The sequence below is a fragment of the Microcaecilia unicolor genome, chromosome 5 (genome assembly GCF_901765095.1).
Source record: "Microcaecilia unicolor chromosome 5, aMicUni1.1, whole genome shotgun sequence".
Classification (NCBI taxonomy): Eukaryota; Metazoa; Chordata; class Amphibia; order Gymnophiona; family Siphonopidae; genus Microcaecilia; species Microcaecilia unicolor.
The window spans coordinates 227,370,144-227,395,661 of record NC_044035.1 but is presented as its reverse complement, the minus strand read 5'-3'; the positions used below and the strand labels follow the sequence as shown (position 1 = coordinate 227,395,661).

The 25,518-nt window shown below is 44.6% G+C and overlaps 1 protein-coding gene across 3 annotated transcripts; it reads right to left on the bottom strand.

The window, feature by feature from the left end:
* Positions 1-205: 205 nt before the first annotated feature.
* LOC115470566 (beta-1,3-galactosyltransferase 5-like) lies at positions 206-17,496 on the bottom strand. 3 transcript variants are annotated; one of them, XM_030203824.1, is made up of 5 exons: positions 17,440-17,496; positions 15,128-15,223; positions 5,621-5,735; positions 3,564-3,731; positions 206-2,797 (listed from the first exon to the last, which is right to left on the bottom strand). In XM_030203824.1, exons 1-5 carry the CDS (start codon positions 17,449-17,451, stop codon positions 1,992-1,994), a joined length of 1,197 nt encoding a protein of 398 aa, XP_030059684.1. In that variant the 5' UTR covers positions 17,452-17,496; the 3' UTR covers positions 206-1,991. The 3 variants fall into 3 exon arrangements, with proteins under 3 accessions (XP_030059684.1, XP_030059685.1, XP_030059686.1); XM_030203825.1 differs by lacking the exons at positions 15,128-15,223; positions 17,440-17,496 and adding an exon at positions 10,875-10,946; XM_030203826.1 differs by lacking the exons at positions 5,621-5,735; positions 15,128-15,223; positions 17,440-17,496 and having other exon boundaries at positions 206-2,939; positions 3,564-3,621.
* Positions 17,497-25,518: the final 8,022 nt, after the last annotated feature.

The window sequence follows — 25,518 nt, the reverse complement described above, 5'->3', positions numbered from 1 at the left end:
CTATGGATGGCATATGTGTTTGCGCAGTGTGTTTTTTCTAGTAAAAAGGGTGCCGGTACTCAAATGCTAGGCCATCTTTCAGGAGTGGGGTGATCACTGAGGGACCCACCCCATAATAGCTAGGCCCCCTGCAACCAGTCACAGAATCTATGACAAGACTCAATTGGTGTGTAGAGCCTGAGCTCTTTCATTAAAACTTGGGGTTCATGGGTCAATTTTAGCAGACAATGGAAAAGGTGCTGGTACTCAGTACCCCCAAGTACCCCCTCAAAAAAAGCTCAGTTGGACTGGTATTCTTTAGAGGAAAGCAAGTGCCTACTTTCCTTTACAGAATAGGCTCCAAATAAGTGCCCCTTTTTAGAAACGCCATCATACAGTCTGTATGTGTGCAACTTCATGCCCAATTTGAGGAGGCATTCCCAAGTGCAGGGTTTGGGCAGGATTTGTACTTTTGCATTTATTTTTGTATGTATTTTACCTAGGTAAACCAAATAGCATGGGTAAATGTGTGTACATAGATTCCCTGGGGTTATTTTCAAAGGGAAAGTACATATGGTCTTTTGCTTTGAAAATCCAGAAGTCTCTGCACAGTGAAATGTGTGCATATACCTTTGGCAGTTATACAATTATGTTCTAAATGTAGCTAGAAGGATGAATGTGGTGAAACACAATGGGGGTAATTCTCATAAGGTCATCTAAAGTTGGGCATGGGATGATGCATGCTAGGTGCTGATCTTGCAGTTGTATTTGCTGGTACAGAATGGTTGTCCTTCTTATCTTTCTTCAGTCATTATCCTTTATATCCTTTCCCGCTCCCTTTGTTTTCTTGATGCGCACCATCTAGTTCTTCCCACCCCAAAATCTGCACACTATGATTCCATTCGATCTGCTGCATGTTTTTTCCTTGCTCCTAAATTTTGGAATGACCTCCCCCCTTCCCCTCTCTCCATAGGTTCAAATCCTTCCTTAAAATCCATTTTTTCAGACTCGCTTTTAATGTTTCCCTAGACTAATTTTACCAGTAGGGCGGGCCTTGTTGAGGCCCTTGGCTCAGTTGATTGCCTGGTTGCCTGTTGCTTGTCTAAATCTAATGCTCCTTGTACAACTTGTATGTCTGTGTTCTTTCCCATCGATGACTTGGTAATTCCTTTCTCGCCTCTGTGTATTTTTTAAAATTGTAAACCACCTTGACCTCACCTATGTACGGGTGGTATATCAAATGGAGAATAAACATAAACACATAGTGCAAGCCTGCATTTTCATGCCTAGCTTTAGGTGCAAGCGCTTATGTCAACCAAATGGCTAGTGTATATGCTCATGCCTAACTGTAGGCACTTAGAAGCATAACTGAAAGTATTCTATAGCCTGTTCGTGTAACTGTTAGGCATGCCCATTACCCGCTCATGCCCCTCCCAAGTCTACATCCCTCTTTGCAGTTGCATGCTCTGGAATTTGCATGCACAGGTTATAGAATACTGACTAGAGGCAATTATGCATGTAACTGCTAATTATAGCCATTTAGCGCCAATAACGTTTCAAGTTTATTTCTGATGATATACCACCCATCAACGTTGCCATCTGAGCAGTTTACAATCAATCTTAAAATGAAAATAAAAAGATACAACATTATAAGAAAAATAATCTTAAAAAATAAATTCACAGAAAGTCCTCTGCCATTCAGCTAAAGTCGAGCCTTGAAGTAGGCATCAATCACTCAATATTTGGTTGTTAATGTCAACTATCAATTCATTAGCTAATTAAGTTACATGCGTAACCGACCCGATTCTATGAATTGCACATGCAACTTTGCCCACTAGTGGCGCAGCTTTATAGAATTAGGGGGAATGTGCAAACTTTTAGCTGCATTTAGGCTGATCAATTTTCAGACAGAGAATGGAAGAGTCTTAATCCTTTACATGGGTACTACTTATACAAGTGAAATGACCCTATATTTCTTTAGAAGCTTATTTTGGCTCCACACAACTGGCAGGTCATTCAGCGGGGCCAGCTCCAATACATTCATCATCCTGTGAGCTCTGCAAGGCATTCCAGTACATCAGGATCTCAGAGGGCTGGACATGATGACAGGTCACAATTTTTCTAAAGCGACAGATAGAGAACTTCACTTTTGAAGGGAAAAAAGTGTTTTCACTGTGAAGTTCCTCCAGTGGTATTCTAAGCTTGTCCAGGCACAGTCCTACGTAAACATCCTCCAGCTTAAAATATGGGACACTAGGTGAAATAATGTAAATCTGATTCGCAACATCAGTAGAAAAAACATAACCTGTGCCAGAGCAGAAAGGAGGATACCACTCCCCTGGATACTCAATTTCACTTATGTACCATTTGCTGACCTTATTTCGTATGGGGTGATCCTTAGAGTTGATGGAGCCGGTAAAAAAATTGGTGGTCCTGTTCTTTCTTACAAGCAGTTCTGTGAGGTAAAATGTATTGATAAACATATCAGTATCTGTCTTCATCACAAAGCTGGACTGTGGGCAGAAATGGTGAACCCATTCCATTCCCATTAGAGTCTTTAATGTTAAGTTATAGTAAGTGTCGATGAAATTCTTCTGAATGATGTCCTTGTATTTCAAGCTTTCACTGATGATTCTGGTTTCAGCTGACTTGTTCTGTCTTTCCAGGGTTCCCAGGAGAAAAAAGGACACTATCCGTTTGTCCCCTATTATTCTCTCTTTCCCCCATGATTGGCGGATTGCTGTCCGAGCTTGAAGCTGCCAATATTCAGTAGTGACAAGAATAACCAAGAATGGAGGATTCTTCTTGCAATCAATGTCTGGTAAGAGCAAAAAGTTTTTATGACCACTGTGGCAGAATATGCAGAATTTAGTAAACTTCAATTCAACGAATAAACAGAGACAAGCAAAAAGTAGCACCACTGAGAAGATGCCTACAATTCCAGTGTTAAATTGAGCCATCTGAAAGAAAGACACGTTACAGAAAAATATAGTTCTTTCTGCCAATGAATAGCTGCTAAAGTATTTCACTATATTCCTAATCTTTTCTGAATCTGATTTAAAGAATCCCATTTTGTCAAAACAAGTCCTTTGGGGACTGCAACTTCCACTCTTAGGCTGCTCAGTTTATTGGCTAAAATCCTTCACTCTCTACACATTCCAGTTCTAGTTTTATTAACATCAAATGAGAATTAACATGGATCTGTATATGGGGACATTCTGCACAGTGTTCGGACCAGCCTTTTCTGCTCCCAGATATTCAGAATTACATTCATCCTTCAACAATGACTTGCCAGTGGCAACTCCAACACAGCATTCTCCTATGCTCTCTCAAAAACTTTACCCAAAAGCATTCCATTCCTCTTTCTTTCCCAAATTTGACCCATCAGTATATCATCTCTCTTGCTTTCACCCAGTTGCAGTCCTCTCTCTATCTCTTCAACGCACTCATGCCCTGCAGAAAATCCCCTCTCTTTCTCTTACCCAAAACTCACACAGCAGCAGCCTCTTTTCTCTCCCAGTTTCCATCAAAAAACAGCTTCCCTCATTTTTCTCCATCCTATGTAATAGAAGCCTCATACTCACCCTGTCCAGAGCAGTCTCCTTCTGTCTCCTGCTCAGCAGCAGCCCACTCTCCCTTTTTCTCTCCTCTACTCAGCAGCAAGTCTTGGTTGGTGCAATGGGCTGAGAACCTGGAGTTCTGGGCTTGATTCCCACTGCAGCTCCTAGTGACCCTGGACAAGTCACTTAATCCTCCATTGCCCCAGATACAAAACAAACAAACTTAGACTGTGAGCCCACTAGGGGCAGAAAGAGTACCTGCTTATAATATATGTAAACTGCTTTGGTTGAGTGCACAGAAAGGCGGTATATCAAATCCATGACCCTTTACCTCATACCCAGCAACAGGCTCATTTTCTATCCCGTTCACTCAGAAACATCCTCCATTCTGTTACTCCTCTCTGACCACAAACAGCCATGCCTCCCTCCCCAACACAAATTTTCTCTCTGTTCCATCTCCTAAATGGAGCCAATATTTCCTCCCACTGTCCCTGACCAGCAACAACCCCTTCTCTCCATTTCCCCCTAGCTCCTGCCCAGGAACAAACTCATTTTCTCTCCTTCATCCCCTGCCCAGCAACAGCCCCCTCTCTTACCCTACCATCCCTTGTACAGCAACAGCCAGTTCTTTTTTCCCAACATTCATCTCTCCCCTTTCCCCACCACTCGCTGCCCAGCAACAGGCATCTTTCGTTCTCTATCTGTCAAGAAATAGCCCCCCTCACTCTTCAATCCAGAAAAAGGCAAGGCACCCTTATCACTGGTCCCACACCCCTCGCTCAACAACAACCTTCATTTACTCCCATGCCCAACTATTGGCAATATTCCTTCCCCCCCTCCTTTATCTCTCTCAATCTCCCTTCCCTCCCCCATCCAAGGGTAGCCCATAGGGGAGGCAGAGGGACTTGCAGACACTCATTTGCATAAGTCAGTAGGAGTGAAAAGCAGGGCCATGTGTGAAAACTCAGTCATTCAATGCAGTGGCGTAGCCAAGGGTGGGCCCGGGTGGGCCAAAGTCCACCCACTTTGGGCTCAGGCCCACCCAGTAGCTGGCAGGGATTCCCAAGCCCCACCAGCTGAAAACTCCCAACAACTGTCCCTCCTGCCTCCCTTGTAAATAGCAGATCTTCACCTGCAGCAAGCAGCGACTGATACATACTGCTCGCACTAGCCCCACAGCCTTCCCTCTGACGTATTCTAGCCTATACTGAAACAGGACGTTACAGCAGTCGGAAGGCTGTGGGGCCAACATGAGCAGTGTGTATTAGCTTCGCTGCCAGTGAAAATCTGCTGTTTAAAAGGTGTGTGGGAGAAGGGAGTTGTTTGAGAGACTATGAGGCTTATTTTCAAAGCACTTAGCCTCCCAAAGTTCCATAGAAACCTATGGAACTTAGCCTCCCAAAGTGCTTTGAAAATATGCCTCTATATGGCATGCAGGTGAGAGAAGAAGAGACCAAATCACCTGTGGGATGGGCGGGATTCTTTTGCCCACCCATCTTGGGCCCAGGCCCACCCAAAATTGGGTGTCTGGCTACGCCCCTGATTCAATGGTAGGGCCGGCTCTGCTCCCTCCACTCCTCTGGGCTGATCCAGTATCATCTGGGCTAAAATGGATAGGTTCTTCAAGATTTAGCCTCTGCAGCAGTAAAGCAGATAAAGTCAGCGGGTTTGTTAGCTGACACATGCTCACAGGCCCTGCTCCTTCCTCTAGCACATCCTTCTTTTACCAAAGAAATCCACAGAAATGGTGGGATGTTCCAGGACCTGTGCAGCTAACAGGGCCCACACTGCTTTTCTGTTCTATTGTTCCTGCTTCTACTGTGGCTCCACTGCCCCCATAGGAAACCTGATGACATTTTTAGGCTGTGGTATCCAGGGCAAGCACCCTGTACCCTCCAACCCTGGCTCCATAGTTAGAAAAGATTTAAATTAGGATTTCACTACTGGAGGAAAAACCAACATACTTTTAGTTAAAACTCCAGCTACAGTCAGGCTTTTATATTGTAAACTATTAATTTAAAAGGTCAAATAACACCTGATCCCTGTAAATAGTTGAAATTAAATCTGCTGTGTGTACTTACCTTGCCCACTGAATCTGGTTGGTGGAGTAATGCTTTGGCAGCTTCTGTGTTTACCTCGTACACTAAATCTGGCAAACGGAGTAAATTGTTGCTTGCCTCTACTGTTTCCTATAACCTGGGGAAAAAAATAGGCCAATTGGTTCTCAGATGGGGGAGGAGGGTGTCACATCATCAGTGGATGGAGTCACAGAAACAGCTGGTCTCCTCTCTCTTGATCTCCACAGTGGCCTATATCTAATAATGGCAGTTAGCATGGAGTCTGTGACCAGTGAATGTGTGTGTGTTTTCTGACTAAAAATTCATGCAGAGTACTGGCATCAGAATGCACACTCCCTTTCTTGGAGTTACGGACCAAGAAAGGGATCTGGGTGTCGTCGTCGATAATACACTGAAACCTTCTGCTCAATGTGCTGCTGCGGCTCGGAAAGCAAATAGAATGTTGGGTATTATTAGGAAAGGTATGGAAAACAGGTGTGAGGATGTTATAATGCCGTTATATCGCTCCATGGTGCGACCGCACCTTGAGTATTGTGTTCAATTCTGGTCGCTGCATCTCAAGAAAGATATAGTGGAATTGGAAAAGGTGCAGCGAAGGGCGACTAAAATGATAGCGGGGATGGGACGACTTCCCTATGAAGAAAGACTAAGGAGGCTAGGGTTTTTCAGCTTGGAGAAGAGACGGCTGAGGGGAGACATGATAGAGGTATATAAAATAATGAGTGGAGTGGAACAGGTAGATGTGAAGCGACTTTTCACGCTTTCCAAAAATACTAGGACTAGGGGGCATGTGATGAAACTACAGTGTAGTAAATTTAAAACAAATCGGAGAAAATGTTTCTTCACCCAATGAGTAATTAAACTCTGGAATTCGTTGCCGGAAAATGTGGTGAAGGCGGTTAGCTTGGCAGAGTTTAAAAGGGGGTTAGACGGTTTCCTAAAGGACAAGTCCATAAACCGCTACTAAATGGACTTGGGAAAAATCCACAATTCCAGGAATAACATGTATAGAATGTTTGTACATTTGGGAAGCTTGCCAGGTGCCCTTGGCCTGGATTGGCCGCTGTCGTGGACAGGATGCTGGGCTCGATGGACCCTTGGTCTTTTCCCAGTGTGGCATTACTTATGTATATGTGCTTATGGTACACAGGACCTTGTGCTGACTGGACCACTGTTATCACCTTCTGCTGCAGTATTCATGCTATGGAAAGATGGAAGAGGAGGAGGAGGTGGATGAGGGAGGGAAAAGACATAAAGATTGGTTATTTTGACCATCTGGAGTTACTTGAATGTATGTGTTAAAATGGGGTCATATTGGATAAAACCAGATAGAACGCCCATAATGCAAAAAGTTTTGGAAGTACTGGAATAGGCAGTACCTTTGCCTACCCTCTACTGTTTTTTATATTCTGGTACAGGGGTGTAGCCAGACCTTGCGGTGGGAGGGGGCCAGAGCCTGAGGTGAGGGGGTACATTTTAGTCTGACGCCCCGCTGCCTTGCCACCCGCTGCCTTGCCCCCTGCCGCCTCCTCCCCACCGTCCTTCCGCACCCCACAGCAGCAAATGAACAAATCCATAAAGCACAATAGTAGAAACATTGCATCCAAATAACTTAATTTTAGTAAAACTGCACCACCTCGCCACTCCCCCCCACCACCCCTTCCCATAGCAGCAAATACCTTTGCGGCGGGGGTCCTCAACCCCCACCAGCAGAAGCCTTCTTCAGCGGCAGTCTCCGGTGCCGCCGCATTCCCTGCCCTTTCTTCCTCCTCACGTCCTGCATGCTTCTTTAAGTGAAACTGCTCAGTTTCACTTAAAGGAGGGTGCAGGACGTGAAGAGCAAGAAAGAGCAGGGCAGGGAACACAGCGGCACCAGAGAACAGTGCTGAAGAAGTCTTCAGCTGGTGGGGATTGTGGCCCCCCCCACCAGCAAAACCAGGGGCCTGGGTGAAATTTGGGGGGGCCCAGGCCCCCGTGGCCCTACCTAGCTACGCCACTGTTCTGGTATATACTGTACATGGTGTATGGAAAAAACATGATCCCCTTACATAATTTCAAATTACTTTGCAATTGTTTAAACATTTAGGGCTCCTGTTAACATGCTGCAGTAGTGATTTCCCTGTGGCAAATGTGACAAAGCCCATAGGAACTGAATGGGCTTCGTCGTATTTGCTGCACCAGGAATCACTACCACATCTTGGTAAAAGGAGCCCTTAGTATGACCTTTGAAAATACATTAATATAATGGGGTTTTTTTCACAATTTATGCTCAAAGTTTCCTTTTTCAATCTTGACATATTCACATTCTATGACATCATGGAGCTATTGGCTCAATAAATTCTGAAGTTTCATTAATTAAGAATTTAACTGTTTTGTGAGCTCGATGTGCTGGAGTTCCATCCTGTTGAAAAATAAAGTACTCAGAAATGTCTTGAATTTCAGGCAGAAGTTTCTGCTGCAGTAGGATGCGTTTGAATTATTTTGAAAAATGTTGGGGGTCCTGTTTTTTTCTGGACACTGTGTACATTTGACACAACTGCTAGGATATGACAGTGAAACATGAAGCCTTGAACAGAAAGGATGTATATTTGCACAGAGAACAGAAGCAAGTGAGATTTCATGATTCTGGTAAGAGTTTTTGGGAATGGCATAGCCTAAATCAGTGTTTCCCAAGTCTGGTCCTGGAGTACCCCTTGCCAGTCAGGTTTTCAGGATATCCACAATGAATGTGCCTGAAAGAGATTTGCATATAAAGGTGGCAGTGTATGCAGATCAAGTTGAAGCATATTAATTGTGGATATCCTGAAAACCTGACTGGCAAGGGGTACTCCAGGACTGGACTTGGGAAACACTGGCCAAAATGATAGGGCTGACTGTAGGGTTTCTGGCGCCCCCCCCCCCCCATTTGCATTCTATAAATTGGTGCATTGTTTCCTCATTAATATTAATGGTAGGCAGTGTTGGTTAAAATCATTTTGACAAAGATTTCAAATCAACAGCAAAATCACTAAGTACAAACTGAACTTGAAATAAAAATCAGTCAACAAATGATTTCAAATCAAAAATCGACAGTGCAAGGTACTACTATTTAATGTAATTGTCAAGGGGACAGAATTATAGACTAATTCATCAATATTGATAAGCGTGGATGTGCCAAAATCATATCCAACGCTAGGCCTTATGCTGGACATGACCTGAGACCCTATATGAAGCTGGAAAAGCTTGCTTATCTGTTTGTGTGTAGCTAGGCCTCAAGGTTAAAAGGCTGAAAATAACAAGTCTGCCTTTACTAAGAGTGAACGCAGAAGTTCTCTAAAACACTCTGCAACAGAACAGATGTGCATTGTTTCTGCACATAGAAACATGAGATAAGAGCAGGCCTTTTAGCTAATGAGCAATTACACAGAGGAACTATGATATGTGTAAATAAGATAAGTGACATATAAATGGAAATTAAGCATACCTAGAATGGCTCTCAACTGAATAATAGTGGTGGGCAATTGCAAGGTAGAGGCATGTTTCAATATGTCAGGGCCAAGGTGTTGCTGATGCGGGCCTATGTCATGGCCCAGAAAAGTAACATTTGTCTGAGCCACTTTTAATTTCTTTTTATTGACTTTGTAGCCCCTTTAGTAGTTAAAAAGACAAAGTCCATATAGGACAAGAATTAATATATAAATAGGGTTTATGGACTTTGGCAGCTTGGGCTCGAGTGTAGACTTCACTGGTCTACACTCACAATAATAAATCCATGACTTTTAAGTTTAAATCATTATCCATTAGCAAATGATTATTGATTTAATAACCAAAAAATATACAAAATCACTTGAATATGTGATTTCAAATCTAAAATCAAAATCAAGGTAAAAGAATGATTTCAAACGAAAATAAAAAAATCATACAAAATTATTGTAAATTGTGATTTTAATTCACTTCATTTGAAATCATACCCAACACTGATGGTAGGTCACATGCACCCCTTTTCCCAAAACTCTTTTACCAACTCTCAGTTTGTTCATATGATACTACTATTTAATTAAAAGAGAGGTTTTACAAAAGGCAGTAGCTCTCAACCTTGCTTCACTTGGGAAACATCTGACTGGCGATGCTCGCATATGTGACACACTGCATACATGACCCTCACGGAGCTTTGGCCTGACACAGTATAGCACTATTATGAGTTAAATGTAAACAAGGTCTGCATCCATAAAAATCCAACCACCCTCAATAACTGGTGCAGTCAGAACTAGCACATTTCTCCATGCAAGTCACCATTCAAAAAAATGTTCTGATTTTTATACCAATATTAACATAAATCTTTCACTACCAGGCACATTGTGCAATAATGCAAAACCTAAAAAAACTCCTTACTCAACATACATGTAGCAAACATGTCAACAACAGTATAATTCAATAAAATATAAAAACTTACATTCTGCAGTTACCAAAAATTGGTTCACAGCAGATCACAGCAAGAAAGGCTAGCTATTTCTAGAATGTCACAGAGCTAATAGCGGACACTTAAGTGCTCATTTTCAAAGCACATAGACTTAAACTTTGTAACTTTTTAAGTCTATGTGCTTTGAAAATGAGTCTCTTAGCATAATTAATGGTTATATTTTCAGCAACTTCAAGAAAAGAAATATTTTCAGTTTTCAATGAAAGCTCTTGTAATTAGTATCAGACCCAAGTTTTAAAGGTAGAGCAAGTATAAAGTGGAGCTTTACCATGTATTGTTTTAAATACTAGAATACCTACTTTGAAAATTGAACAAGCCTCAAATGTTAACCAGTGTAAAATTTTGTAAAACTTGGATTTCCCGATTAAATTATCATGCACTACATAATAAGCTTGCTGAGCTATTTTGTAATGTCTGTAATCTCTTTCATAATTTATCAGAACACCCTACATAAAAAAATTACAATAATGTAATTGCGTAAGTATAAGTGCCTGAACAATAATCTTATACTTTACTAATCAATATATTTCCGTGTGCATCCATGGTTAAAGTGGAATCTAAAGTAAAACCTAATACCTTTAAAAAGATCCAAGCAGAAAATATTTACTGCTTATAACTAGAGTATTGCAAGATAGTGCACTTGGAGGACCTAACCAGAGAATTTTGTTTCATCTTTGTTCAACTTCAAGAAATGTGATGAAACCCAATTTTCCAATCCTGTACTTTTGTTGTTACGTCCTTGAAATTTGATAGTACTGGAATGAATAGGGTGAAATCTTCATAGGTATAAAAACTTACCCCTAGATGAATCAGTTCTTTGCCAAAAGAGCTCATAAGTATATTAAAGAGATTTGGAGACAACGATGACCCCTGAGAAACTCCATGATTCAGAAAACATTCCGGAAATTTGTTTTACTAGTCGGAAAGCCGTCAAACCAGTTTAATACTCTGTCTGAAATGCTAATGTCATTTAACAGCCAAAATAAAAAGTACATGATCTACCTAATCAAAAGCTGCTGACAGATCAAATTGCATGACTAAGACCTGGTAGGCCTTGCACCAAAAATATCTAATTTCAGGTAGCAAAGATCCCAAAAGGGTTTCTTTGCTGAAGGCCTTACGAAAGCTTAATTTAAATGAATGGAGGATATCATGTAGTTCTAAATAAGCAGTTAATTGATTGCCTACCAGTCTTTCTAATAGTTTTGTAAAAAACTGGGATATTTGTAATCAATCTTTTTTACTCCCTCCCCATGGTGCAGAAACTCTCCCTCTCTCTTTCCTGCTGTCCTTACCTCCCACCACCCTTTGTGGTTCAGCATAGGGCCCTGGCAATCTATGTGCAGCCAATGTGGCCACACAAGGCAGAAGGGAAGCTGGGGCACCAGCATTGCACCCTGTCAATTGGCTTCCCTTGCTGACATCAGGAAAGTGGGCAGGGTGGGAGCATGACAAGAGCACTTAGGGGTATGTTACACAGGGTGCATTTGCAGGTTGTGACACTCCTGGTCCAGCATTCCTCTTCTCTCTTTCCTCTCTCTCTCTCCCTGCCCCTATGGTACAACATCTCTCCCCTCCCTCCCATTGTCCTGCATCTCTCCCTCCCTTCCTTCCACCCCTGGCTCAACATTTTTCTTCTCTCTTCCCACCCTCCATCCAGTTGTTCAGCATCCCTCCCTCCATTCTGGGTCCAACAACCCCCCTCCCCTGGTCTACCTTTCAAAAGTGTCTCTCCCTTGAGTCTATGGTTTGCCATGATTGACAGAGATTCACATATGCTGCCTGGGACCAGCCCTGGAACCTTCACAGTGTCATGTCATACTCATGTGGAAAAGAAAGTTATATCAGAGGAAGCAATGATGAAACAGAGGGAAGGCTCTTGGCTGTGCAGCTGTATATGTGAATGCTGCTACTTCCAGTGACATCTACAGGGAAACAAGTGTTTTAAGATAGACTGGGGGGGGGGGGGGGGTGTGGAATAAGAGACAGTAGGAAATGACAGATTGCAGGTGCGGAAGGGAATGAAAAAGGGGGAAGATGTGAGGGCCTTGGGGAGGAGGGGAGGGAGAAGGAGATGCTGGACATGTGGGGGGAGCCACTGAGCTAGTGAGCCCAGACGTGAGGTGGAGGCAAGGCAAAGCAGTGGCGGATGGCGGCAACCACAAGGACAGCAGCAGGAGGGAAGATTAGCCCAGGCCCTGATGTGGTAATATGGTGCTGGGTTTGTGGTAGGTTTTAGTGTACTACAAAGGTCAGAGTCAACCGTGGCCCCCCACCCCGCAAAGCTTACTGCACTTACCGGGTTGCACTGGCCCTGCTAAAAGTGCAATGTTTGTTTTGTTTGTAGCTTGGTTCATTGTGCTGTGTATTTTGACATGGAGTTTTGGGTTTGAATTCCTCATCTGTCATGGCCAGTAAAGCTCTGTCTTGAGATGGGAAGAATAGTATTGGCTGCATTTATGGTGGCACCTAGAGTACTAAGAAGTGACATTCAGGATTACCTTGAAAGAAATGCTCCACCAGCCCTTTGCAGTTGTGGTTTACCTGTACTGCCCAGGGTAGGCTACTTAGAATGGTTGGGTTAGGAAGAATGTCAGGTAGAAAAAAATAAAAAAGTGACATAAAGGCAAAAAAATAAAAAAGAAAGAAAGAAAGAAAGAAAATACAAGGGCCTTGCGTAAGAGAAACAGGTTGCACATTGGATTATATTCAGGGCTTCTATTCTTAGATGTTTATAAATTCTAAATTAATGTTTCATTTCCAACTAATTAGGGCAGGGACATCCAAGATTTTTCAGCAGTGTGCTGCATGATCAGAAATCCAAGTGTGGGCAGACAACATAAATTTTTACTCATTCCAACCCAATAGATACTGGAAAGAATTATACATGTAATCTTGGGGAGTTAGTGTCCTACTAGGCAGTTGCAAAGTGCCTACTTGGATTTAGTATTTCCCAGTACTTAAACAAGATTTGTAATTAGGTGGGACTAGGGTTGGGGGTATACACTAGGAGGCTGAGAAGCAGCCGGTATCAGACTTTTACTCTCTCCGTTCACTCGAGAACTCAGCTGACTCCAAATTTGTTGTTCTGAACCAATGGTTTAATAAATGATTTATACCCCCCCCCAGGTCCAACATCTCTCCCTTCCTCCCTCCATTTCTTGTGCCAACCCCATCCAAGAACTCTCCCTCCCTTCTACCCCAACTCCCTGGTCCAACAGCTCTCCCTCCCTCCCTTCCTTCCTTGTGCCAACTCCATCCAACTACTCTCCCTCCCTTCTATCCCCACCCCCAGGTCCAGAGGCTCTTCCTTTCTCCCCCTCCACAGTCCAACAGCTCTCCCTCCTTCTTCTCAATCCCCCACCCTCCAACATTTCTCCCTCCACAAGTACAATATTTCTATTTGCCTCCTGTTTCCAACATCTTCCACCTATCCAACATTTCTCCCTCCCATTGACCGGCATCATACTCACTCTCTCTCTCGTCACTCCCCCCCCCCAAACCTGGTCCGGCATCTCTCTTTCCCCCTCCCTCTTCTTCAATCTTCATCTGCTGTCCAGAGATCAGTGGCGCTGGAGGTAGTAGAGGTTCATATTTGCTGCCTCCTGCTGCCAGCTCTGAGTCTTCTTGCTACTGCGTGTGCAGTCCTGCCCCTGAGGAAACTGGAAGTGTTACATGATGTCAGACAGGGGCCAGGTAGGCCACATGTGCTGTAGAAAGAAAAGGCAGCAAATGTGAATCTCTGCTACCGCTGGAGCAGCAAATGAAGACTGGAGGAGGGAGGGGAAAAGGAGAGATGCCGGGACCAGGTTGAGGGGAAGGGGGAGAATGGAAGGGAGATGTCACACTGAATTGGGGTGGGGTAGAGGGGTAATGTAAGGGATATGTTGCATCAAGATGGGGGGGGGGAGGGGAATGGGAGATGCCAGAAAAAGGTGAACTTTAGTTTTCTAAGAGGATCCTGCTGTATCTGTCTTTTACTTTTGCCCATACTGAGTCGGGTGGGGGGGGGGGGGGGGGGGGAGGATGGAATAGAAGGAAGATGTCAGGCTGGGTGGGTATGCTGTGAGGCAGCTGGGGAGTAAATATTTAGGGCAGCAGTTAACCTGCCGGCGTGAGAGCAGGCTCTGGCTATGGGAAATTCAAATTCCATTTTTTTCTTTTATTGGCTGTCTGTAGATGCTGCTCTTTGAAAGCTGCCGTCTGAGTCCTCCACCTCAGCTGGCCTCATTATAGGGCTTCCCCTGTGTGTGATGTTCCTGGACCTCCAGTAGCTGGGTTATAATCCAGATTGCCTTGCTGATAAAGATACACAAGTAGACCAGTCTCTCCTTGTCCTTAATAATTCAAGAGTATGATGAGGATTCTCCATTCCCTCTACCATGCAATAGATCAGCAACTTAAGTGGTACTGTTACATAGATACTCATGCCTACTCTCTTGATAGATACCTCCTAATTCTGTAAAAGTCACCAAAAATTGTGCACACAATTTAATTAAATAACAAGCTAATTAGCGCCAATAATTGTTTTTTTAGCAAGCAATTATTGACCCTAATTAAATTTAATTGAATGTTATGTATGTAAATGTAGGGATTCCATGCCTAAATTTTACAACCAATTTGAAAAAGGGGGAGCAGAACTGGGAGGGTCATAGGTGGAATGGGGACATTTCTAAAATTAACGCGGATTGTTACAGAATAACGAGGATATGCACCTAATGTCGGCATATACATTTGAACCACATTTCAGTTGGTGCAAATGGTTGTGCCTAAAGTTAGGCACGATTCTCAGGCATAAGCACTATTCTATAAACAGCGCCTGACTTTAAGCACAGCTTATAGAACAGCGCTTTTTTCGGTGCCGATTTTTGGGGGGCCATATATAGAATCTAGCCTCTAGTCTACTAATTATACTACAGAAGAGGACAGTCCGTTCTTGCTCTACCTGACTATTGGCGACCTCAAACACCAATAGACAGGTAGAGCATTGCTTTAGGTAGTGGCATTGTGACTCTAAGGTAGGCATCCCTCACTACCAAATTCTCACTTACCTTACTACAAACAGGGTTGAGAATGGTTGTCCATCTGTCTTTCTGCCCGAGGGCAAAATAACTCTGAAATCTTAACAGACTGGAATGAAACTTGGCCTGTGGAGAAAAATGCATTTAGTTTAAACATGGGTGAAATCAGACCAGAGGCTCCAGCAAATTAAGACCTGTTTTTATGGAAGAAGTAATACTAACTTCTGTAGCATAGAAACTTAAACAAGTGGGGAAAGCATGTGGAGCATGGCTGATGTAATTCTTTCACCTACATACATATGTAATAGGACTGGAATGTATGTCTGTGTTGCCTGTAGGTTGTTGGAAGTATGCGTGTTTTTTTTTTGGGGGGGGGGGGGGAATGGGACAGTTTTTGAGTGGTGGGCCAGTTAGGTTTTGGGTGTGAGTGCAGTTTTTGCAGTGCTGGAGAAGTTGGAGAAGCATATTTTGAGGGGATGGATCAGATTGAAGGGTGGTGGAGCAGTTCTGGTGGGGGAGTAGTTTTTTGTTGGTTGGGCAGTTAGGTTTTGAGTATGATGACAGTGTTTCGGGTAGTAAGTCAGATGCAGGGGGTATTGTTTGTGGGTGCTAGAAGTTTGTGGGTTGGTGGGGCAGGGATAATTTTTGTATGTGGGGTAGTCGCATGAGATAATTTGGGAGTAGTTTGCAGGGGGGTAGGTTTTTGGAGTTGGGCAGATTTTGGAGTGGCGGGGCAGTTGAAGGAGTTAATTTTTATAGTTGGGGGCATTGTTTGGGATGGTAGGTCACTTGCAGAGGTAGTACTTTGGGGTACAGACAATTTGGGAGGTGGGAAAAGTAGAGAACAGGGAAAGGAGGAATTCTTTAACTATGTTTCACTGTATGTAAGTTTGTATGCTACAACAGCTGGACTTTCTTTCCCATAGAAATGCATTTGGCTATCTTTTGGGGAATTTATTGATCTGGAGTACTGATCTGATGTGCCCATTTTTAAAATCAGCTTTACCCACATGCCAAGTTTCATCCCATTCTATTAAAGTTTCTATGCCTCAGCAGCTGGGACTCCATTTTTATATCGAGGCTTATTTCTCTGGAGCTCCTGGTCCAGTTTTTTCCATTTTTGAATTTAATGTGTCTTTTTACTGATTTTTCCCATGTGCCAAGTTATATCCCATTCCATTGAATTTTTGGAGAATTATTATGTTCCTAGACAGACATATACTGATGGACATACAGAAAGAGAGTCAGATGGGCAGACATTCTCAAACTTTTAATTCTCTCCAGCTTCCATTGGATTGGAAAAAGAAATAAGTGAAACATGTCGGTTAGGGAATTCCTCCTTTTAGACTGCCTCTCCTAGTTTTCTACCAATCTGTTAAACTGCCCAATTCTCAAAAACTACCCCCCCTCCACCAACTGTCTTACCACCCTGCAAACTGCCTCACCCCCAAAACTACCCACCTGCAACTACCCAACCACCTTGCAAAACTGCTTCATCTCCAAAAAAATACCCTACCTCTTGCAACTGCCCCTCCACCATGCAAACTGCCTCACCACCAAAATCCATCCACCTTCAACTGCCCTGCCATCCTGCACTGTTCCCTCTGTTGTGCCAGAATTCTCCAACTGCATTGCTACTAGTAGGGATAGTGCTTCGATGTGTTTTCAATCACAAGGGCAGGCAGGTTCCCTGGAGTCCTGCAGAGCTTGCATGTCCCTCACTATTGAAAATGTGATAGTGAAACAGCACCTCCCACTGGCAGGACTGTACGTGGAGGACTTCCGCACAGCTTAGAGAGACCAGTGCCTGCAAACTTCCTTTCTCCCAAAATCTACCTCTGCAGCTGTGCCATCAACAAAAGCTATCTTCCTACAACTGTCCTTACCCTCTTGCAACTGCCCAACTATCCTAAAAATTGCCCCACCCCAAAATTATCCTTCCTGCTACTGCCATGCCACCCGCAAAAAAAATTCCCAAGCCCCCAAAACTACCCTGCTACTGCTCTGCCACCTGTAAAACTGCCCCATCCCTGAAAACTATCCCCCACATCTACCCCACTTCATCATAAACTGACCACATCCCCAAAAACATCCCTCTGTAAAGTTTCCCACACCAAAAACTATCCTCCTGTAACTGTCTCACCCCCCAAATCTACCCCATAGAACTGTACCATCACCCTACAAACTTCTACACTCAGAATTATCCCCTTTACAACTTGCCCACCACCCTCAGGTACAAATCCCCACCCTTAAAAAGATATAATACATGCAGAACACACACAGAACAAATCGCTGGCGGTATTTGCAGTGAAGAAGAATGCTGCGCCATGACCAATATATACCATTGAGCACATTTGTTCCCTTGAAAAAGCCTTGAAGAGATATGGGTGAAACGGGATCTCAAGGATGAATAAAGAAAAAAAAAAAAACCTAGAAGAGGATAGAAGAAACACTGTCAGGAGCTCCATGGACTTGAACTGGTGAATGTCAGCCTCAAAAAGGAGAGTAAGCAGTAGAACCAGAGGAAGAGAAAAGACAATTTCAGAAGTATTTCCTTATTTTATTAATACAGCTTAGTAAGGCATTTTGTATTTGTTATAAAGCAAAGTAGAAGGATATGTGCCACTGCAGTAATTATTTTGCAGGAAACTGTGATATATGTTGAGAGTCTGACCAGACTCAAGTCTACTAGCTTAGCGGGGTTTAAAAAGAGTCTGGACGGCTTCCTAAAGGAAAAGTCCATAGACCATTATTAAATTGATTTGGGAAAATCCACTGCTTATTTCTGGGATAAGCATTATAAAATGTATTGAGCTTTTCTGGGATCTTGCCAAGTATTTGTGACCTGGATTGGCCACTGTTGGAAACAGGATACTGGGCTTGATGGACCTTTGGTTTGTCCCAGTGTGGCAATACTTACGTACTTATGTAAGGTATGAGATACTACTACTACTACAAATCATTTCTATAGCGCTACCAGTCGTATGCAGCGCTTCACAATTGAATATGAAGGAAGACAGTCCCTGCTCAAAAGAGCTTACAATCTAAATCAGGACAGACAGACGTGGAGGGGCATAATCGAAAGATCGTCCAAGTACGAATTAGGACGTTCTTACGAAAACGTCCAAAAATAGACATGTATAATCGGAAAATAGTGTGAGCGTTTTTCGATAATCGATTATCCCTGTAAGAAAACAATCAAATGACGAGCGCATAAGCGTGACTAAATTGGGCGCCCTAACACGGTCGATTATTGCAGGTGCAAACGACCAAATCACAAAGTGTGTAAAATAATGTACATAGGTGTACCGCAAGTACAGTACATGTTGTTCAGGCCAATCCAGGTCACAAATACTTGGCAAGATCCCAGAAAAGCTCAATACATTTTATAATGCTTATCCCAGAAATAAGCAGTGGATTTTCCCAAATCAATTTAATAATGGTCTATGGACTTTTCCTTTAGGAAGCCGTCCAGACTCTTTTTAAACCCCGCTAAGCTAGTAGACTTGAGTCTGGTCAGACTCTCAACATATATCACAGTTTCCTGCAAAATAATTACTGCAGTGGCACATATCCTTCTACTTTGCTTTATAACAAATACAAAATGCCTTACTAAGCTGTATTAATAAAATAAGGAAATACTTCTGAAATTGTCTTTTCTCTTCCTCTGGTTCTACTGCTTACTCTCCTTTTTGAGGCCTCGGCGCATATCAAACACACTCACCCAGGAAGGCCCCTTTATGCTGCAGCTTGGTAAAAGGGGCCCTAAGTTTTTGTACCTGGGGCAATGGAGGATTAAGTGACTTGCTCAAGGTCACAAGGAGCTGCAGTGAAACTTGAACCCAGGTTGCCAGGATCAAAGCCCACTGCACTAACCATTAGGCCACTTGCACTTTAAGGCCTCAATTAGGACAAGCACTACTCACACCTGTATGCCTAGTGCCCCCCCCCCCATGTTAACCCCCCCCCCCCCCGCCAAAAAAAAAGTCAGGCCTGGCTACACCTCTGTTTGAAAATGATCTTGTCACATAGATACATACACATCACAGACTGCAATAATTCCCTACCTGTGGTGTACTTATTTTAAGTTATTCAGATATATATTTTATTTTATTTGTTGTTACCTCTACTGCTAAACCTTCTGACTAAATTGTACTGCTTTCTTACTGGTTGCTACGCACACTACCAACTAATATATCCTGCTAAAGGAAGGGCTAGATTAAGGCATCAGCAACTAGTAACTTATCTAATGTCCAGATTTTAGTGGAGCCCTTTCAGGTGTGTTCAGGATTCAGGAGGTTAGGACTAACAACACACTACACACACTACTATGGTCCTACCTTTAAAGACGCGCCGCTGGTAATCTAGTGGTGCGGGGGGGGGCATGTTCTTTCCTGCCCATTGTGCTGCCACTATTCCCCCTGCCCAGCACCACATACTTTAAAAATGGCAGCTGAGACTCCCTGCAGAAGTCTTGTGACACTGAGACCTGAGAGACTACCGTGGTAAGTCGTGGCCACCATTTTGAAAACATGGTGGTGCCAGCAGGCGGAGGAATAGTGGCAGTGCTGTCAGCAGCAAAGAACATGCTCCCCCCCATGGCTGAGACCACTAGACTACCAGGGCCTTTCAGATAGGACTGCGGCAGCGGGGGCTCAGCTGCGGTGGTGGGGTGGCAGCAGCACGGCAGTAGGGGGTGTTAGGCAGCAGCCGGACGGAGGGTCCAGACCACCCTCAGTGCCCAGGGGCCCAGACCACTCTCAGTCCGCCCCTGTATTCATGTCTGGAAAGTAGAAGGATGGCTAATATATTTGAACGTTTTCAGAGTTAAAAAAACTCTATCTACAGATCTCCAAGTCTCCCTTGTGTGAGACAGCCAGCCCTGCCTGCTTCCAGGGTAACTAGCAATGAAGACTGAGGGTTGAATCCAGTCATTGGGAAGGCAGAACATTTATTTGTTACATTTGTATCCCACATTTTCCCACCAATTTGTAGGCTCAATGTGGCTTACATAGTTCCGGAGAGGCGTTTGCAGACTCCGGTGTGAACAAATACAATGTGATGTTGTGGTAAGATCAAGTTCATGTGGCACAACCACATTAGGGCATCGTCTAACAGATTAGAAGGCAGCTCTAGTCACAGAGACTGTGGGTGAGGATAGGGATCTAGCCAATGGGAAGGCTGTGGGGGGTAGAGCTGGGTGCACACTTTAAAATGGTATTATTTCCCCATCTGCTGTGCCCTATGCAAATTTTACCATACTGGCTCTTGAGGTGGGAGATGAATGGGTTGCAGGGAGCAATTACTGAATTCATATTGCGGGAGAGGCAAACAAGAATTAGTGGGGAGAAGTTGCAGTGACTAGAGATAGGAATGCACATTTGAGCAATTGAAAGCACATTTGTCACTTCATTGCCTTTTTAAAATGGGGGGTGGAAGATTGAGAAGTGAAGAAGATATTACTGGAGGAAATGAGATTGCTTGGGTGGACCGGGCAGGACTCCATCATACACTGGTACAGGATAGGAGGAAGTAGGGAGTGTCATGACTCTTGGAGCTTGGTAATTAGAAGCCCCAAAATCATGGAGCAAAACCCTGGCACAGCAATCACCTGAAGTCTCTATTATTTTATGAAGTCTCTTTTATTGAATAAATTACAGATAATTTACTCACAGATAGACGTTCAGGATACAGAGACTTCTTAATCTGGAGGCTGTGGGAGGTGGAGATCTGAAGAGAGGTAGTTGTATTGCAGGGGGAGGGGAAGGTAGTTGAACAGGTAGAAATAGTCCAAAGCTGAGTGACTGCAATGTGCGATATCTCATTTGGAAGAAGATATTTACAGGGTAAAAAATCCAGGTTCGTTACAGGGATTTTCAGCAGGTCAGAGCTGTCTGGAGCGAGATGGTGTTGGCTCCATGTCCCTGGCTATGATGGAGGAAGAAGCCCCATGTGGCTGAAAGGACAAAGAAGTGGTGGGGCTTCACACAGGGAGGAGGAGATAGAGACCAATGGGGACAGAGCCTGCTATCGGATAGCAAGGGGTAGTCCTAGAGATAGGAGGGAAAGGTCATACCTGGCTGACCTCTGAGGACAGATAGTAAGACTGAACAGGAAGACAAAAGAGCCAAGCTTGGCAGAGAGAGAGGGAGAGAGAGAAGGTCTGAGCAGCCTCACAACCAGTGATAGCAGTTCTTACACAGCCAACAAGTGTGGTTGCACTGCCTGTGAACTACATTACCCACAGTGCATTGCTCATGTATTTTTCCAGTGGGGAAACTGCAGCAATGATAGTCCTTGGGACTGAGAATAACAGTAAAGGCATTACACACATTTTAGGATCACGTTATAAACTAGTGCGAGGCTGACGGAGGAGAGAACAGGGAGAGGCACGAACTATTCCTGCAAGAAATTGTACAGTATTGGCAAAAAGAGGGTCTAGGGACTGATATGCCAATTTAAGACCTTACATGTCTTTTCCAGGAAGCCTGGAAGGGGGTCCCAGATTCTACTTTAAAGTCCTGCATCGTTACATTGATGATGAAAAATGGCACGGAATGGGATTGGTTGAGTCAGCGGTCTGCTTGAAGTGCAAATGTGGGAAGGGTTCCTTCATACTATGTTTTTCGACTTGTGAAAAGATTACAGGGTTTTGGAAGGATGTACATCAGCAACTGGGAGTGTGTGACAGAGTACCCATACCAGAATTGGGAGAATTTTTGTTGTTGTTGGGGAAGATGATAGGAGAATTGCACAAATGGGGGTGCAAAAGTTTGTGAAGTTGGGCTTGTTAATGACTTGGAAATGCATCTTGGTTAGCCACCCACTTTAGAACTCTGGAGCACATGTGTGATGATGGTAAAGCACAGCTAAACAGTAGCAGTTTTAATTTGGCATGGTTTGGAGGGAGAAAGGTAATGGGGGGAAGCAGTTGGGGTTTTCAGCTTGGTGAAGGAAAACTACAGCATGGAGAGCATAAATTAGTGAATAGCAAGACTGTGATGAAGGTTAATCCAACTGTTTGATGCTTGTAAATATAATTTTTGCCAATCGGCTTGGTACGATACTATGGTTTTGGTTTTACAATTGCTCATTGTATTTGTCTATGATTTCTGTTGTATGCTCTTCAAGCTGTTAATAAAGATATTTACAACAACACCCCCTTCTCCCATGCTCAGTTCAGATCATTGTTTTTGGTTCCTTGTCTCTCTGACCAAATGATCTGCATGTGAGGGAAAAGCTGTCCAGCCCAAAGGGCCTAGTCAACTAAGCCTAAGTAAGTATAAGAGTTAGAGATACCTGACTACCCTAGTTAGGCCAATCTATTTACAGTTACAGCAGTATTTACTTCTTAAGCTCTGTGCTGTCACTAGGACAGTGGGAATGGGGAACCTACTGCAACCATTCTTAGAACCAGAGGAGTAAAGGAGAAGCTTAGCTTAATTGTGTATTTCCAGCAGGGCAACCAGGACCTTCTATCATCTCCACAGGATTCTGGAACAGTTTCAGAGGCTGAAGAAGAAAGTACAAACCACTTACCACAGCAAATATCCTGGGGCCATTACACATCCCACCAAGCGTAAGCTAACTAAAGCACTACATTGGAGCCTCAGTAGCTCACGTCTCTCAACATCTCTTAACAACTGTACATGACAAGTCTTCTTGAAACATACTTTATTATCTACCAAGCTGGTAATAAAGAGGGTGAAAGAGAGAATATTTACATAAGGAGAAAATGTTACAAGGGAGATTAAGAGATTTTGTAAATACCATTTGCTTATTGCCTCTGTCAAAGTGTACTGACAATGCTGTTATTGTCCCATTTAATTGCTGGAGAGAGTGTAAATAAATTCGTTGGAACACCAGTATAGGTGTGGTCTAACTTAACTTATTCACTGAGTGGAAAGCGCAGAACATATGGACTAAAGAGGGACTCCACTTTTTTGTCAGTCCTGACCCTGGTCCCAATCAAATAAATTCTTTGTGTGAGAGATGCCTCCATATAGACTCCAGGCATACAATGGGATCCCTCTTACATTTTTGCATTGTGAGTGTTCATCTGTGTTTGTCTGTTAAAACCTAAAATCAGAAGTCCTAATTATATTTCAAACCAGAGAATACAGATGCGCTGTAGGGGATCATACTAGTAAAATGGTTGCTTCATATGGATTTTACTACTTGACCACCACTGCAGAAATGAAGATACAGGTTACCCGGATAAAAGTTACTCCAAATGATATACTTCATTCTTCCACAGCCTGTGCTGATCAAGTGACATTTTCTGAGGTTTAAGATCCATTTCAGGTTGAACAAAATGAGTTTGAAATAAATATAGGTCATTAATCAAAAGATTGGTTTGGTTAACTTTGTGAGTTATTTAAACACTAGTAAAAAAGGCCAGTTTCTGACACAAATGAAACGGGTGCTAGCAAGGTTTTCCTCAGAGTGTGTATGTTTGAGAGAGAGAGTGTGTGTGTCATAGAGAGAATGAGAGAGAGACAGAGACAGCGTGTGTGTGCAGGGCCGTGCCAAGGGTCTGTGGCGCCCCCCTGCAAGGGATCGGGTGGCGCCGCCCGCCGCAGGGGATCGGGAGGCGCCGCCCCCCGCAGACAAGCGGTTGGAGCGCGCGCCCCCCCCCCCCCCCCCGTGAAGATGATCGCTGTCCTCTCTCCCCTGCCCTCCTGCTCCCATGTCCCAACTGCCCGCCCTCTTCTCCCCCCAAAAAAATCTCTTTTAAATTTACCTCCGTCCGTCCGTCCGGCTGGCAGGGCAGCGAAGGCGCAGCGTCAGTGAAGGAGGCGGCGCTGCTCCCGACGTCTCTACTAGTCTTCCCTTCGCTCAATGTCCCGCCTTCTTCTGACGTCATTTCCTTGACATCAGAAGAAGGCGGGACATTGAGCGAAGGGAAGACTAGTAGAGACGTCGGGAGCGCCGCCTCCTTCACTGACGCTGCGCCGTTCGCTGCCCTGCCAGCCAGATGGAGGTAAATTTAAAAGAGATTTTGTTGGGGGGAGAAGAGGGCGGCCAGTTGGGACATGGGAGCAGGAGGGCGAGGCAAGCATGGCACGGCGGGGCGCCCCCCAGAGGACGGCGCCCCCCTGCCACGCTTACCTCGCTTACCGCGTTGGCACGGCCCTGTGTGTGTGTGTGTTTGTGTGAGAGAGTGTGTGAGAGACAGAGTGTCTGTGTGTGTGAGACTGTGTGTGTGTGACAGAGAGATAGAGTGTGATAGACAGGGAGTGTGTCAGAGAGAGTGCATGTGAGAGACAGTGAGTGAGTGAGTGAGTGTGAGCCCCCACCCCCCCTCTCGCAGGGCCCCCCTCCCCACCCCCACCTCTCTGGTCTCAGGACCCCCTCCCCACCTCCCTCTCCCCTACCCCACCTCCAGCCATCCATGTCCAGCGACCCTCCCCTCCCCCCCCTCCAGCTACTCATGTCCAGCGACCCTCCCCTCCCCCCGGCGCATCACTCAATCCCCCCGGCACATCAAACACTCCTCCCCCCCAAGCACATAAAACACCCCCTCCCCCCACCCGAAGCACATCAACACCCCCCCCCGGCGCATCGAACCCCATCGCCACCCGCAGATGCCAGTACTAACGCTATCTGGCCGCTGCTGCTTCTCCTGTTGAGCAGCAGCAGCCGCTACAAAAAGAAAAGAAGCAATAAATGTTTTAAAACCCAGCCCAAATCATTCGCAAATGCCTCAGTCTTACAACGCAGTCTCTGCAGCCGCTCCTTGTCTCGCCTGTCACGTCACTGCGCTCCTTCGGGGTCTTACTCCCTCTGTTCCGGGGCAGAGGAAGCAGGGAACCAGCAGAGCCGACAGCCGCGCGGCTGCTTTCTGCACTCCTCCGGCGGCGTGCACCCGGGGTGGACCGTCCCCACCACCCCGCCTCGTTATGCCACTGCTAGGAACAGAGAAACTACATGTATGTATCATTAAAAGGCAATATATCAATAGTCTAATAAACAAACATAAGCATTATCCAATCAGTGCTGATGTTCAGCATTGGCCAGATGAAGTTAAGCAACATCTAGAACAAGATCTTTTCAATCTACAAATGACATTACAGGTCAACACACTCCTTGTGGGAATTGTAGTGTGTGCTGTACATCTTTGACTCACTGAATGGGAACATCCTTTCACTAAGACGCACGCAGAGCAACTTGGACACAAAATCATTGAAGAAGCAACGCCTCGAAGGCCAGCACAGGACTTCTGCTGACGGGGGTTGGGGGTCCCCCGTCAGCACAGGTACTGGACGGCGGCGGGGGACACTTTTCGCCGAGAAGGGGGGGGGGTCGACTGGGTCGCGGAAAGGGGGGGGTGAAAACGGAGGGACGGCAGAGTCTGGAACAGCGAGGGAGGGAGGGTGGGGGATGGCCTTGCTAACGCCCGTTTCCTTCCCTTTTGAAAC